General features: G+C 47.8%; 1 protein-coding gene across 50 annotated transcripts in view; it reads left to right on the forward strand.

Annotated features, from left to right (window-relative positions):
* Positions 1-12,845, forward strand: part of ANK2 (ankyrin 2) — a 382,806-nt gene that overhangs the window by 320,866 nt on the left and 49,095 nt on the right. For 14 of the 50 annotated variants that reach the window (XM_033133572.1, XM_033133577.1, XM_033133570.1 and 11 more), the window contains 5 exons: positions 406-550; positions 2,645-2,656; positions 6,371-6,473; positions 7,157-7,260; positions 11,469-11,504. In XM_033133572.1, the coding sequence (XP_032989463.1) occupies positions 406-550; positions 2,645-2,656; positions 6,371-6,473; positions 7,157-7,260; positions 11,469-11,504 (400 nt within the window). The remainder of the gene's footprint in view (positions 1-405; positions 551-2,644; positions 2,657-6,370; positions 6,474-7,156; positions 7,261-11,468; positions 11,505-12,845) is intronic. The other 36 variants (XM_033133576.1, XM_033133582.1, XM_033133598.1 and 33 more) reach the window with 6 other exon arrangements.

The following is a 12,845-nucleotide window of genomic DNA, read 5'->3' on the forward strand; positions in this document are numbered from 1 at the left end:
TAATTTAGGCTTACAGCCAAACCCCACAGTGCCTGAGTTTTGCTAAGCCAGTTCTTAGAATGGATCTTAGAATTTTTTCCCCCAGAATTGAATGAAAGGGGACCCCAACTTATTTGACTCATGAAAGCACTCCTATGTAAAGGTTTGCAGGTTGCTCAGGAAGGAGGGAGTGGTGAAAGAAGGCAGGCCCAAAGGGCTGTTGTGGACTCTGACCCTCCTGATCCCGTCCTGTGTTCAGACACCAGCTCCCTTCCTGGGTTCTCCGCTGCTCACCTCCCTGAACCCTTCCGGCTGCCAGCTGATCCCACTGAGCGTTCTCTAATAGTTACACGTGTCCCTCTTTTGCCCGTTCGTACCTGACAGCACATTTAGTGACTAATTCTCCGTCTTCCTGATTGTTTCCAGGTGACGACACGATGACAGGTGACGGGGGGGAGTACCTCCGGCCTGAGGACCTGAGAGAGCTGGGCGACGACTCTCTGCCCAGCAGTCAGTTCCTGGATGGTATGAATTACCTGCGGTACAGTTTGGAGGGAGGACGCTCTGACAGGTATTCACGTGAAGCTCACACTTGATATCAGCCAGGCGTGAGTGAAGCACTTGTTAATGATGGTAGTGAGAGAGGTAGACACAGTTAGCGACCCTGACAGGTAACTCACCCCTCTCAGCAGACAGCAGTTCTCTTACTGCGTTCTCTGGCATCTTTATGTGCCCATTTTAAAGAATGGGAAACTGAGGCCTAGAGAGATTCAGTAACTTAGTGGAAGTCAAACAAGTAGCAGGAAGCAGAGCCACGATGAATAAAGAATGCTCCCCTTACACAGGTGTCTTGAGTCACCTACCACTTTCTCCTCTAGGCCGATGGGAAGGGCAGTTTTGCCTTAGGGGCACTGTAGCTGAGTGGCAATTACAGAGGCTTCCAGTCCCTTGGGGTTTTATTGTCAGTGCTGTAATTTCTGTGAGTAGAAGGATTAAAAGAGAGGGAATTCAGAGGAACCAGGACATAACCTCCCAAGAGCCTGGATCCAGGGAGTGGTCTGAGCCAGGTCTGAAGGAGCCCAGGTTTTAGGGACAAGCCTGGGGGGTTTGTGTCACATTCTGAAATACCAGATCAGTGTTATTTGGGGTTCTTACTAACTAGCCCAACTGACCTTTGTTGTTTTCTGAGGCAAACTGAATGAGAACGTTCCATGGTTCCTCCTGAAAAGTATGGCTGCCAAGTTAGGTGACACGTACAGTTGTCGATAGTGTGTAATGTCTTTCACTACTTGGTAATATCATGCTTGCAGTTTTCATCTTGGCTCTATGATAAGCTGTATCTAGCATATTTGGAGTCTATGAAATAAATACCCTAACGAGTAGTCAATTCTAAATGGATAATTAGCAAAACCAAACTGTCCTTGGATTTCCTTGAGCACGAATGCCCCCCTCCCTTTTTTTTTTTTTTTTTAACAATTCAGTGTGGTGCACGTAGTAAGTACCTTTCTGGACTGCCTTGTGGTAGGTGCTGGGGGAGCAAACATGCCCAGGTACCTTGGCTAAACCCATGGTCCGATGGGGTGGGAGAAAGCCTGGGCCCCTGGGACCGCCTGGTGGACTGGAGCCTGAGGCTCAGGCTTCCTGGAACAGATGGGATGGTGGGTGGTGATGGTGGAGAAGGACGAGGAGGCGGTTGGAGCCATAATCAGACCTGAGCCTGGGATCCTGGCGTGTGTCAGGAGCAGGGCGGTGCATGGTGCTGGGGTGTGAGTGGGAGGGAAGGGTCGTGTCTGTATTTGGGGATCCCTCGAACAGTGAGATGAGCCCGGTTGGAGGAGAGTTGTCAAATGCTAGACCTGGCCGTTCCTACAGTATGAGAAACCACTGCAGGGATGTGAGCTGATGTTAGAGACTTGGTGCTGGTAGTCATGGGACAATTGAAGAAGGGAGAGGCTAGAGAACACAGCTGTGAGGTAAAACTGGCCGATGGCCGTCGCGGGCTGGGTGAAGCAGCGGGGGAGGTTGGATGGACTCCCTGGTTCCGGTGACTGACACGGGGCGGGGGGGTGGTGTCTGTGGGTCCGGGTGCAAAAGGACCAGCCCCTAGGGGACTGCTGACCAACCGGCTCAGGGTTCTGTGTATTGAATGTTGGCGCACTGATAGGTTTGGACCTCACAATCTGAGACTCTTAAAAGACTTCAGATTTCGGTATAATGGATGTTTATCGCTTTGTACCAGTTCATAACAATCTGTGAATAGTCACGTTACTGTCATCAGCCAACAGGCCTTTCTGTCCCGTGTGGTCTCTTCTGTTCATAGTAAGTGCTTGGTCTGGTATTTGCTCCTTCTATCAAAGTTCTTAGGTTGAGAAAGACTTTAGAACAATACTTTCTGTAAAACGGGGCAATGGTTTGCTGATTCTCCCCTCAGCACCTCAGGACCAGGGAATGAAACAAACAAGGCCCGATCTGATCTGTTCCCCAGGGGTCCCCACTTGCATTTCTAGAGCACCAGGATGGAATCACAGGCAGCATCGCATTGCCATGGTTCTCTTGTTTGTTTTATTTACTTATTTTCTATTTTGCTTAGACAATTCAGTATGTTACCTTTTTCAGTAACCATTTTACCTTTTCACAATTTCTTTATTTGGTATGCTTTCAATAGTACCATGCCCAGGTAGGTTTACATGGCATGAAAACATGACCTTCCTGGTCCATCCATTTCCCCACTCACTGCCCAGCAAGTGTGTGTGTCTGTGTGTGTCTTGGCAGGCATGCTTATATTCTAGAATTATGGATTTATTCTCAAATTAGGATTGTTATGTATTAAGTTGAATAACTATTTCAGCTAGAAGGGAGACTACGTTACTAGAAAGAACGTCTAGGACGTGCCCAGGCCTGACTTTGGCCATCACAGCTCCCTGTTGTGGTTGATGGGACATTAGCGTGGCTTCCCGGAAACACACCTCATTAGCCTGGTGTCTTTGGAGATGAGGGAAAAAGGATTGTGATCCATAAATTGTACCTGGAAGCAGAAGAACGAAAACAGGTGCAGTTCAACATATGTTGAATAAAAACACAACCGACTTCTGATTAGTTGGATTTTGTGTCCAATTTATTTTGCTATTGCTTACAAATTTAAAACGCTATCCAAATTCAATTTAAAATACTAACTAGCAGTGAACCACAGAAGCTTCTCCATGTATGAGAGCAAACACATTGAAACTTTTTCAATGTTTGTTTGTTCAGTAGGGTTTGAGAACTCCATTGATTGAACATCTAATGAATATTGCAACTTGCTAAGGTAGTAATTATTATACGTTTCAGTGAAATTATAGACTTTGATGCAACCTAATATGTGTCTATAAAGCAGTGTATTGTAGTGAAAAAAGTATAAATTTAAAACCATCACAACACTTCCGGCAAATCTTAGCTGAACTGCGAGTAAGAATTTATATTCCTGTGGATTTATTAACTGAACAGCACGACCTCTGACTTAATGGAAACAATGGCCCATCTATTGCAAAACATTTAAACTTGTCTGTAATGTTTTAAATCAAGTGGACAGTTTCTGAGTCAGAGACTTGAATTATTTCAGACTTGTGCTGGTCATTATTTCTACAGACAGAATAATTCTCTACTGTTGGAATATTCTAACTTTCTTTCATTTCAGTAGGTTCTATAACATCATAGAAAACAGGGCAGTGAGGAACTATAAACATTGCTTAAATAATTAGCACTTTAGAAGGCAGTAAGCAGAATGAGCCAGAATAAAATCACACGGGTGGAGATACTGAGGCAGATGGTTCCAATGTATTCATTGTCCCGCCATCTTCCCCTCTCTGTCTGCACTCTGGTGTCTGTCTCTGCACTCTAATCTCCTTTTTGTGGTCATAAGTCACCTTGTCAGTTTCTTTCCTTTCTTCTCCCTCTGTATTTCTTTCCTGGTGAGGCTTTAGGGAAGACAAAAAGCAACACCAGCACCCTATGCCCCTCCTGCTTCAAAACCAGTTGGGAGACAGACCCAGAAGTCCACGTTATTACGACACATGGATTACAGAACGTGGCTTTACGTTGTCACCCAGATGAGCTCCTTGATACCCCCTTCCTAAAACAGAGACACCCACCCAGTCAGGGTGTGTCGCTGGCGGAGACAGTGGAGACCTGGCTGCCATTTCCAATGGCAGCAGCCACATGGCTAGGTCCTAGCTGAGGTGTCGTTGTTTACCGTCAGCTCGTTCCCATCCACGCGGCACTCCCCCCTTCCCTTGGAGACCCGTGTCTCCATGTTCCTGTGCTGTGTGTAAGGGCCAGTTCTACCTAGTGATGCATCTCCACTTCTTGTCCTGTACCCCAATGCCTCTCAGTCATGTGCTGTTCATGTACGTAAATCTGGCACCTAACGTCTGTGAAGGCACAGTCTGGAGTTCTGCAGCATGGCTAGAGATTCCGTAACTAATGATTGGAGCCCCGCAGAACATGATGGGGGCCACTGAGTGCGTAGACAGCTTTACCATGTCAGTGCGTGACACTCCTGTTTCCTCTCCCTTGGCCCAGTTCAACACAAAATAAAGGAGAAGAGAATTTAAGAGCTGTTGATTTAGTGCTGTTGGCACAGAATACACACAACTGGGTCTAAGCTTTGTGGTTTAAAGCAGGAAAAGAAATTGTTCATTCCCCTAATTGAGACAAGATTTGCTGAGATTATAGACCCTTTCCCGCAATAATTTTATCACTGGCCCATCCTCAGATTCAGGGTCAGGCCCAGGTTACTCTCAGTAGCCTGCAGCTCGTTTAGGAAGTGCACCATCCAAATCCCACTGCACGACGGTAGAACCAGCCACGAAGGAAGTGGCCTCTCACCGCCAGGCTGAACCCCGTGGCTGCTTTACCAGCCGACCGGACGCTCCCGCTGTGGCTGGCTCAGCCCTCAGTGTCCTCCAAGAGCCCTGTGATGTAAAGTGATGAATCCCCACGTTCTGTTCACGTTTCACGTTGTTAGAAACACGCAGGTGTATGCAGGTGTAAACACACAGGAAGCGATAATCAACTCCTTTGATTCATGTCGCTGCCCTCTGGAGGCAGAAAGCACAGCAGGCAGGGAGACAGGCCGGAAGTACCACAGACTGGCCACCAGGGAGACTCCCTCAGAGACAGCTGGGGGGCAGCACCGATGCCAGTGTGTGGCTCCCAGAAGTGGGTGTATTTGCAAAGTGAAGGTGGTTTCTGCGAACAATGCTGCTAACTTGATATTTAGTCCATAATTCTGCAGCTCTCACTGGCCGAGTTCCAACCAGCCTTTGTTTCTGTGCCGTTGTGAGAGCTTGTGTATCTTGTCATTGTCCCCTGTGGGCTTTGGGCTGATATTCTGAATGGAGAACTTCAATTCTGGGGCTGACATGCATAAAATATAGCTTATTTGAGCAGTCAATCTATTTGTCAATTAAATGCATGTAAAAATTGATTAGGAAGGAATGAACTTGCATCTGTGCGGATGTCAAGTTTTGCCCATCACATTTGGGTGTATCATGCAGAACTTTGAAATTCAGATCACAACAAAAACATTGATTCTGAAGGCCTGGAGCCCGTGCTGAAGCCTCGTTTGGTCAGTGTCATGGCGTTTGCTTTGTGCTGGCGGCCGTGCCTGCTCTGGGCGGCGCTCACACACGGCCGCTGTGCGACGTGTGTCATTGCCACGGCAACCAGCACACTGGTGCTTCGTCATCACACAGGACAGACGGGAGCAGCACTGTCCTCGGCTGTAAGCCCCGCTGGGGACACCGGAGACAAACATGCGGACCCACTTCCTCAGGAAGCATGCGCGTGGCCTCGGGCCATTGCCCTGTGCACCTTCCAGGGGCGTCACCCGCACTGAGTCAGTCACAGCTGGACGGGAGGACGGGGCGGAGAGGAGCGAAAATGAGGGGCCCAAAACCTGCCTTCCCTCCTATTCCCCCTGGGGCTGGCTCTCTCCCCCAGGTATTGTCCTGAGTCGCAGGGAGATTGACGTTTAACCCAGATTGAAGCTATCTGCCCTGGAATATTTTCCTGTGTGTCGCTTGGGTTGGCAGTTAGTGAGCGACAGCCACTGGTTTCAAACCTTTCTGGGAAGAAGATGAATCAGATTAGGAGTATCAGATTCTACCTGTGTGTTCCCTGGTGCCCCTGGCAGTGAGTGGTAGGAGCCAGTCGAAAGGTATTAGTGCGGCGCCTGGACAGAGAGGCAGGGTGGCACTGGGACCGTGTCCCCTGCCGCCTCGCAGCTGTGTCCCCTGGAAGCTGGACGGTGGCTAATAGCTCCCTCTCTTCACTCTCCTGCTCGGCTCATCCTTCCATCCTCCCACCCTCGTCGCTGTGGGCATGTGACCATGGCCTCCTGCCACCCCACCAGCCTCCGGTCCTTCAGTTCCGACAGGTCTCACCCGCTGGGCCATGCCTCCTACCTGAGGGATAGTGCCGTGACGGACGATGCCGTCCTCATCCCCAGCCACCAGGTACGTCACTCTGCCTTCACGTTTCTGTTTGACAAGCTTGTGAACATGGCTGGATGCTGGAAAGGTCCAGAGAAAGTGTTTTACTCTAAACAGATGATCATCGTAACTCACTGACAAGTAGGATAAGAGATCTGCGGGTTTTCTAAAACATGAAAAGCATTCACTCGACTTTTCCATGAGCAGAAGTTTTCTAAAATAATCTGCTGCTTGTTTTCTTCAGCTATTCCGAATTCTTCTGTGGAGATTATATAAAAATCAATTCCTTTATGAAACGTCTATTAAAGGGAAAAGTGTGAGGTAGGATGCATTTAAGGTATGAGATAAAAGGTGCAGGTTAAATTACATCTCTGAATATTTAGCACTGTTACCTATCAGGAGAGACGTGGAATCTGTCACGGAATGCTTTGATATCAGCTGTGACTTTATCAGGTGGACATAACGAGGTCCATGAGCGCCTGCTCTCTTCTAAGACAGTCACACAGATGTGATCTTATACCAGTGATGTAGCTTCAGTGGAAACGTGTTATGAAGGTACAACGTGAGTGCCTGGTCTCATGCCTTTAAGTGGAAGCTCTTCCAGGTCACAGCACCACCTCTCTGTGGCACCACTTTTTAGAGCTGATTATATTCTCATCGAGTTGGAGGAAAAGCACCTGGACTGAAACCATGGTCTTTGTGTTTAGGTGTCGGCTCTCGCCAAGGAGGCAGAAAGGAGCTCCTACCGCCTCAGCTGGGGCGCCGAGCATTTGGACAACGTGGCCCTTTCTTCCAGCCCTATTCACTCCGGGTGAGTGCGTCAGTGTCCAGTATCCAGGTCAAGGGTAAGACGAGATGAGTGTGAAAACCACAGCTTTGTCCCGTGGCTGGAGCTGGTGCCTAGCTTACAGGGGAAGTGGCCTGGCTTTCAACTTGTAAATAACATGGCTGCACCCACCCCCCATGGACTCTGTCTGCACAGACAGACCAGCGGAAAAGGTTGCATTCAGCATGGGAAAACTGTGCTTTTAAAATAGCTGGTCAGATTGCGTCAGACAGCTTGCTATTTAACTAGCAGGTAGATACCAGTGGTCTCATGAATGTTCACAGTTTGTCTTTAAGATGGCCTACATATCAGCTGTAAAATAAAAGTTATTTTTAAAAATGATGTCTAAAAAGGAGGGGCAGGACCATTTGCTTTCTAAAAAGTTCTGTTTATGGAGAGTGCCTGCCTTGTTACTAAATGCCTTTTCTCATGTGTCAGTGCATTTAAAATGAAGTTTACAGAAGTGTGAGTCCCACACACAGGAGAGGAGTTGACGTGCTCTCTGAAGTGGGGATTCTGAGAAGGGGGTTCGAGTCCGCACGCGTCCCCACTCACCTTCTCGAGTCAGCAAATATGCTGCTACTGAAACGCTGCCTCTTACGTTATTTCATTAGAGAGCAGGGCTTCGAGTTAATAATTGTCAGCATAACGATGTTCTGAAGGTATGAGAAGTCAGTAACATGGAACATAAATTCTGGGAGGAGTTTAAACGGTAACACTTCACAGTTGGTTTTTCCCTTTCATTTTAGTCGTTTCAGTCATACAATAATCTCATAATTACATTGAAACTTTTAAAACACTTTTCATTTAATCACTTTTTCTAAGCCCTACCCATATTTTTATCTAACTAAATACAGTACTGTAAAGTTTAAATTATGATCCCAAACTCCTTATCCATAATCCCCAGAACTATTCTGAGTTGTGGATCTTTTCTTGTTTTTCTGATTCTAAAACATTCTCCTTTCAGGAAAGCATTCAAGATGTTATAGTTAAAATTTTTGGACCTTTGGACCTAAGTTTTTACTAAAACTCATAGAATATAAAATTATTTATATAGCTACAGAAAATAATCATAATACTCTGTCCTTGTTAAAAAAGTAAAAGCTACTAGTTCCTAACGCAGGAGTTATTCAGGGTAATAAAAACCAAATGAAACCTCACCCAAATTTAAATTTACTTACATATGTTTAAGTATAAAATGACACAATGAAAATCTGACAGCTATAAATTGTTCCAGAAGCATAACATTCATTCTGCTAGTAAATTTTGGAGCCACGATGAGAAAAAGGAAGAGGTGGGCCTAGAGTGTTGAAGGAGAGCTCAGAATCCAACAGCACATGCAGTAGGCGAAAGCCGTACCTCACCTGCAAAGGGGGCATTGTCTTAGGTGAGCGTGACGGGCTGCCGATAGCTGGGTTACCAAAGAGTCAGAGTGTTGAGCGTCCAGGGGTTAAAGATTAACCACGTGTTAAGGTAAGAGCTTTAAAATCTCCGTCTCTAGTCCACCAGGGTTTCCATGAATGTCAGGCATGGTCACTGACTCTAAGTAAATCTCAACTCTGTACGTTCTCGTCACCTGGGCTTTAAAGTGGCACCTAATGCCAGGCCCCGCCCAGCCCGGTCACAGCAGAGCCTGTGTTGTTGGGCTGTGGCATCGGTGACTTCCACCAGCGCCCGTAGGCCGGACGTACGAGTATGTGTCTCGTAGGCACCGTTAGAAAGGACTGACTTACCGAAGCTTCCATTGCTGGGAGACCTGGCTCAGTAGCACACGCCTGGTTCCCTCACGTGCTTTTCCTCTCCCGTTCACTCAGTGCTCATTCGTCACACACGGTCCCACTCTACAAGTCCCAAGCCTGGGCCAGGCTCCAAGGAAAACAGGGTGTTGGCCCAGCCCTTAGGACAGGCACCCGTGTGTGGGTATGTGCGGTCAGAAGACAGCCTGTGAGAGCGAGACTGGTGGCTGTCGTCAGAGCAGACTGATCCCGACCCAGGTCCTGGCCCTGACACTCAGGGCGTGACCTGGGCACATCACGGGAAATGTCCGCGTTTCAGGTCACTTGTGTGGAAGATGAATGTTAAAGGATCACAGGCTCCTTACACGGGTGGCATTTTGCCTAGAACGAGTAAGCCCTCAGCGCACTGTTGTGCTCAGTACTTCCTGTCCCTGTGCATCTCCCAGAACGCCCTCCAGTCCCTGGACAGTTGAGCGGGGTGCACTGTGGCTCATCTGAACGACGGCATCACGTGGGGCCCCCCCACCTGCTGACGGACTCCCTGGTGTGCTTCCAGGCACGTGCCATCTGGTGGTGTCTGCGACAGAATCTGAGCGAGCAGTGCAGCCAATGGCTACAGCGGGATGGTGACTCTCGCTGGGCACGCACAGGTCCTGACTGCCGCATGCGTGAGAGCCACCGAGCTGTGATTCATGCACACGAATAACGTGTGTCCCCTCACGTCGTGTAACCGGCTCCTGCCTGGCTTTCTGCTCCTTACACACCAGGTTCCTGAGTAGCAGTTTTTACATATTTTTCAAGGAACTGAGTGAGTCCCTCGTTAATTAATTGGGTGAATTCTTAAGCCACTTCAAAATCTGCCCAAAATGTTAGGGGAAAAGTGATTTTTGGTGGAGAGGATAATAAAGTGAGCTTTTTTATGTTCACGCCACTACTTTTGTGTGTAACCTCCCGTTAGATTCCATGAGGGATTGTAGGTTAGTAAGAGCCACCAGCAGTGACTCCATTTCACCTGCGCTGTTCCCAGTGACATGTCCAGGCCTGCCGGGAACAGGGACGGGCGAGTCCAAAGTCTGACTGCCCGAGATACACAGCATCTGGCAAAGAAAGGCCGACAGTGCGGCTCATAGTCTAACCAACAGTTACTTCCAGCATCCCAGTCACGGTCCTACCAACATAACCTTGGGCAAGAACTTGCGTTTTATAGCTCGGCTCCATTTCATAACTGCATAATGAGTCGGCAGATGGAAGACACAGTTCCTAGTACTAACTAGTTCTGTGATTCATTTCAAAGTCTTTCCAAAGTTTCCAAAGGTCTTTATTTTATAGTTGCTTAATGACAGCTACGTGCCAACAATGTCAGTTCTTCATGTCACGCTCTAGAAGACGTTATAGCGAATGAAAGTCCATAAGAAAGGGATCTTTTAGAGGACTTCTTTTTCATAAAAACATGTCAAAGACAATTTTGCTGTGACCCTAAAACCACTCTAAAAAATTAAATCTATTCAAGAACGGGAAGATACTCACTCTAACAGGGCAAGTTGGTCTTTGAAATGTAAGGAAGTCAAGGCTGTTTGCCATCTGGCAACATTAATATTTATCTGACTACCTAGTGCAATTAATTTGGTTGTTCCTCTGTTTCCCACACCCCCGTTGTGTAAAGCTATGGGAAGGTAAATTTCTTTCGGGTGTAGACAGTGATTTTATAAGTAGCAGAACAACTGTGTTGTCGGGTTGGATTTCTGGTCCATGAAACACATGTCCTGTTGTGTATGAAACACAGGTGAAGCGTGTGAAAACGTGTGGGGTTTGAGGAAGAGCAGATGCAGGTCGAAGGGGGTGGAGGCCGGGGCTGCAGAGCCGGCTCAGGCTCCGTGACCAGTATGGGGGCCGCGGCCCGGAGCCAGAAGGACTGGAAAAGCCCTGACCTCGTTTGTTCACACCGCTTTTTGTGACGTAGGTAGTTCATGTCACCCCCTCTGCCTTGTACTTGATGCTGCTGTTTGTCATTGAAGCTGTTCTTTAAATTGTGCCTTCTCTGTTGGCATTTCTTCTCAAGTAGCCCACAGGGCTTTACGATCATTGTGAAAATATTCGGAGTATGAATGAAAAGCCATGGGGACAAAACTGTGTCCATGGAATCGGACTGTAACTGTCATTATAGTGCCCGTGGGTGTTTGGTAGTTTCTTGCACGCTTGGGCTTTGCCAGCACCCACACAGCCCAAGCTGAGCAAGGCTGCAGGTTGGGGCCCAGGGGCTTTCTGACGTCCCCAGGACCCTGACCGGGAGCTCCCCATCACAGCGCTTGCGCAGAGCTGGATCTCACTCGCAGTTCCGCCCCTTTCGGGGAATACTGTATGGTGTATAAATGGTAAAGTGCAGTGGAGAGTCACCTCTGATCTTTATGTTTCACTGTATCCATCCTTCTCTGTGCTAAAGTGTGTGTTCTGTTGCAGCCGCACCTCTCCGTGTATCGACCGTGACAGCAGCAGGTGAACTTGCATCATTCCTTCTCTGAACATGTGCCCATTCCTGTCTGTCACCTCTGCGTCATTCACGCTCCTCGGGGTGCTTCAGTGTGAGCAGGCCTCCCCAGGCCAGGGGCAGTGTCCCGGTCACGGCCGTGGCCCAATTCCCCTTCTCTAGGGCGAAGAGGAAGTGGGCACCTTGGGTTTCAGTGGGAGTGAGGGGGGTGTCCAAACAGATGCACACCTGCTGGACACCTGCCTCGGTCACGGATCTCGGCTGCTTCTGGGAGGAAAAGTGCAACAAGGCTGAAACACCATTCTTAGCAGTTACACTAAGTGGCTGACCCATTTTAAAGTTATAGTAAAGGCCTTGATTTTACATGTCACTTAGCAGGTGGTTTTTAAATGACGTTCTAGGTGGACTGAAGGCTCAGAGTCTATTAACAGTGCATTTCCTTGCTAGGACTGCTTCGCATGCAGCCTGTGGATATTTTGGAACTTGTGCTCTAGAACGATTCTAGTCAGTGCACTAAAAATATTCTTTATTGTGTGTGATTCCAATAGCTATTCTGAGGGTTCTCATCACACTGCTAATTACAGTATTTTTGTTATACAATCACGCATCCTGATACTACAGATTGTCCTCAGATAAGAACATTTTATATTTCCAACTTGGAAGATTTTATAGCCATCCTTTCACTTCTTCTAAAACACACACCAAATACTATGTTTCTATACGTGAAATCATGAATGATGAATAACTGTTTAGTGATTTTAACAAATTTGAGCCACTTTTTTCAAAGCCGTTTTCCATCAGTGTTTCATTTATGGAATTCTGGGGTTGGGGGGACTTAAGGGGATCGTAGAGGAGAAAGCCCCGGCGTGGGCTTGTCCGAGGATCAGATCTGGGGGGGCTCCTCTCGCTGTGTGCACGCGGATCACTGAAGCACCCTGAAGCCTTCCTTTCCTACTTTCACCACTAACTAACTATGAATGCTGCAGTCTCCTCCTGCCCCTACTCCCGGTCCTGGATGAACTGAGAGCAAACCTAAGAATTGGGAACTCGTGGGTGGAGGGTGTGTTCCGTGAAAGACCGGGATGTGTTTTCTGCTGCACCTTGGAAGCACGGAGCTGTTCAGCTAATCAGATTACGTCTTTGTAGGCAAATCATCTGCATAATGATGGTGCATTGCTTGGGCTTTTATTCTCTTTAAATTGTGATAACACTCTCTCACAATTTAGAAAATTGCAGTGAGTTCCTAACTTGCATGATTGCCAAATTCCGTCTGGAGTGAGATGCACAGTTTTGCCAGGTGTGTCACACGTTCCCGTTTGCACAGCCGTCAGTCGATGCTGGTGCAGTGT

Source organism: Rhinolophus ferrumequinum, chromosome 18 (genome assembly GCF_004115265.2).
Source record: "Rhinolophus ferrumequinum isolate MPI-CBG mRhiFer1 chromosome 18, mRhiFer1_v1.p, whole genome shotgun sequence".
NCBI lineage: Eukaryota > Metazoa > Chordata > Mammalia > Chiroptera > Rhinolophidae > Rhinolophus > Rhinolophus ferrumequinum.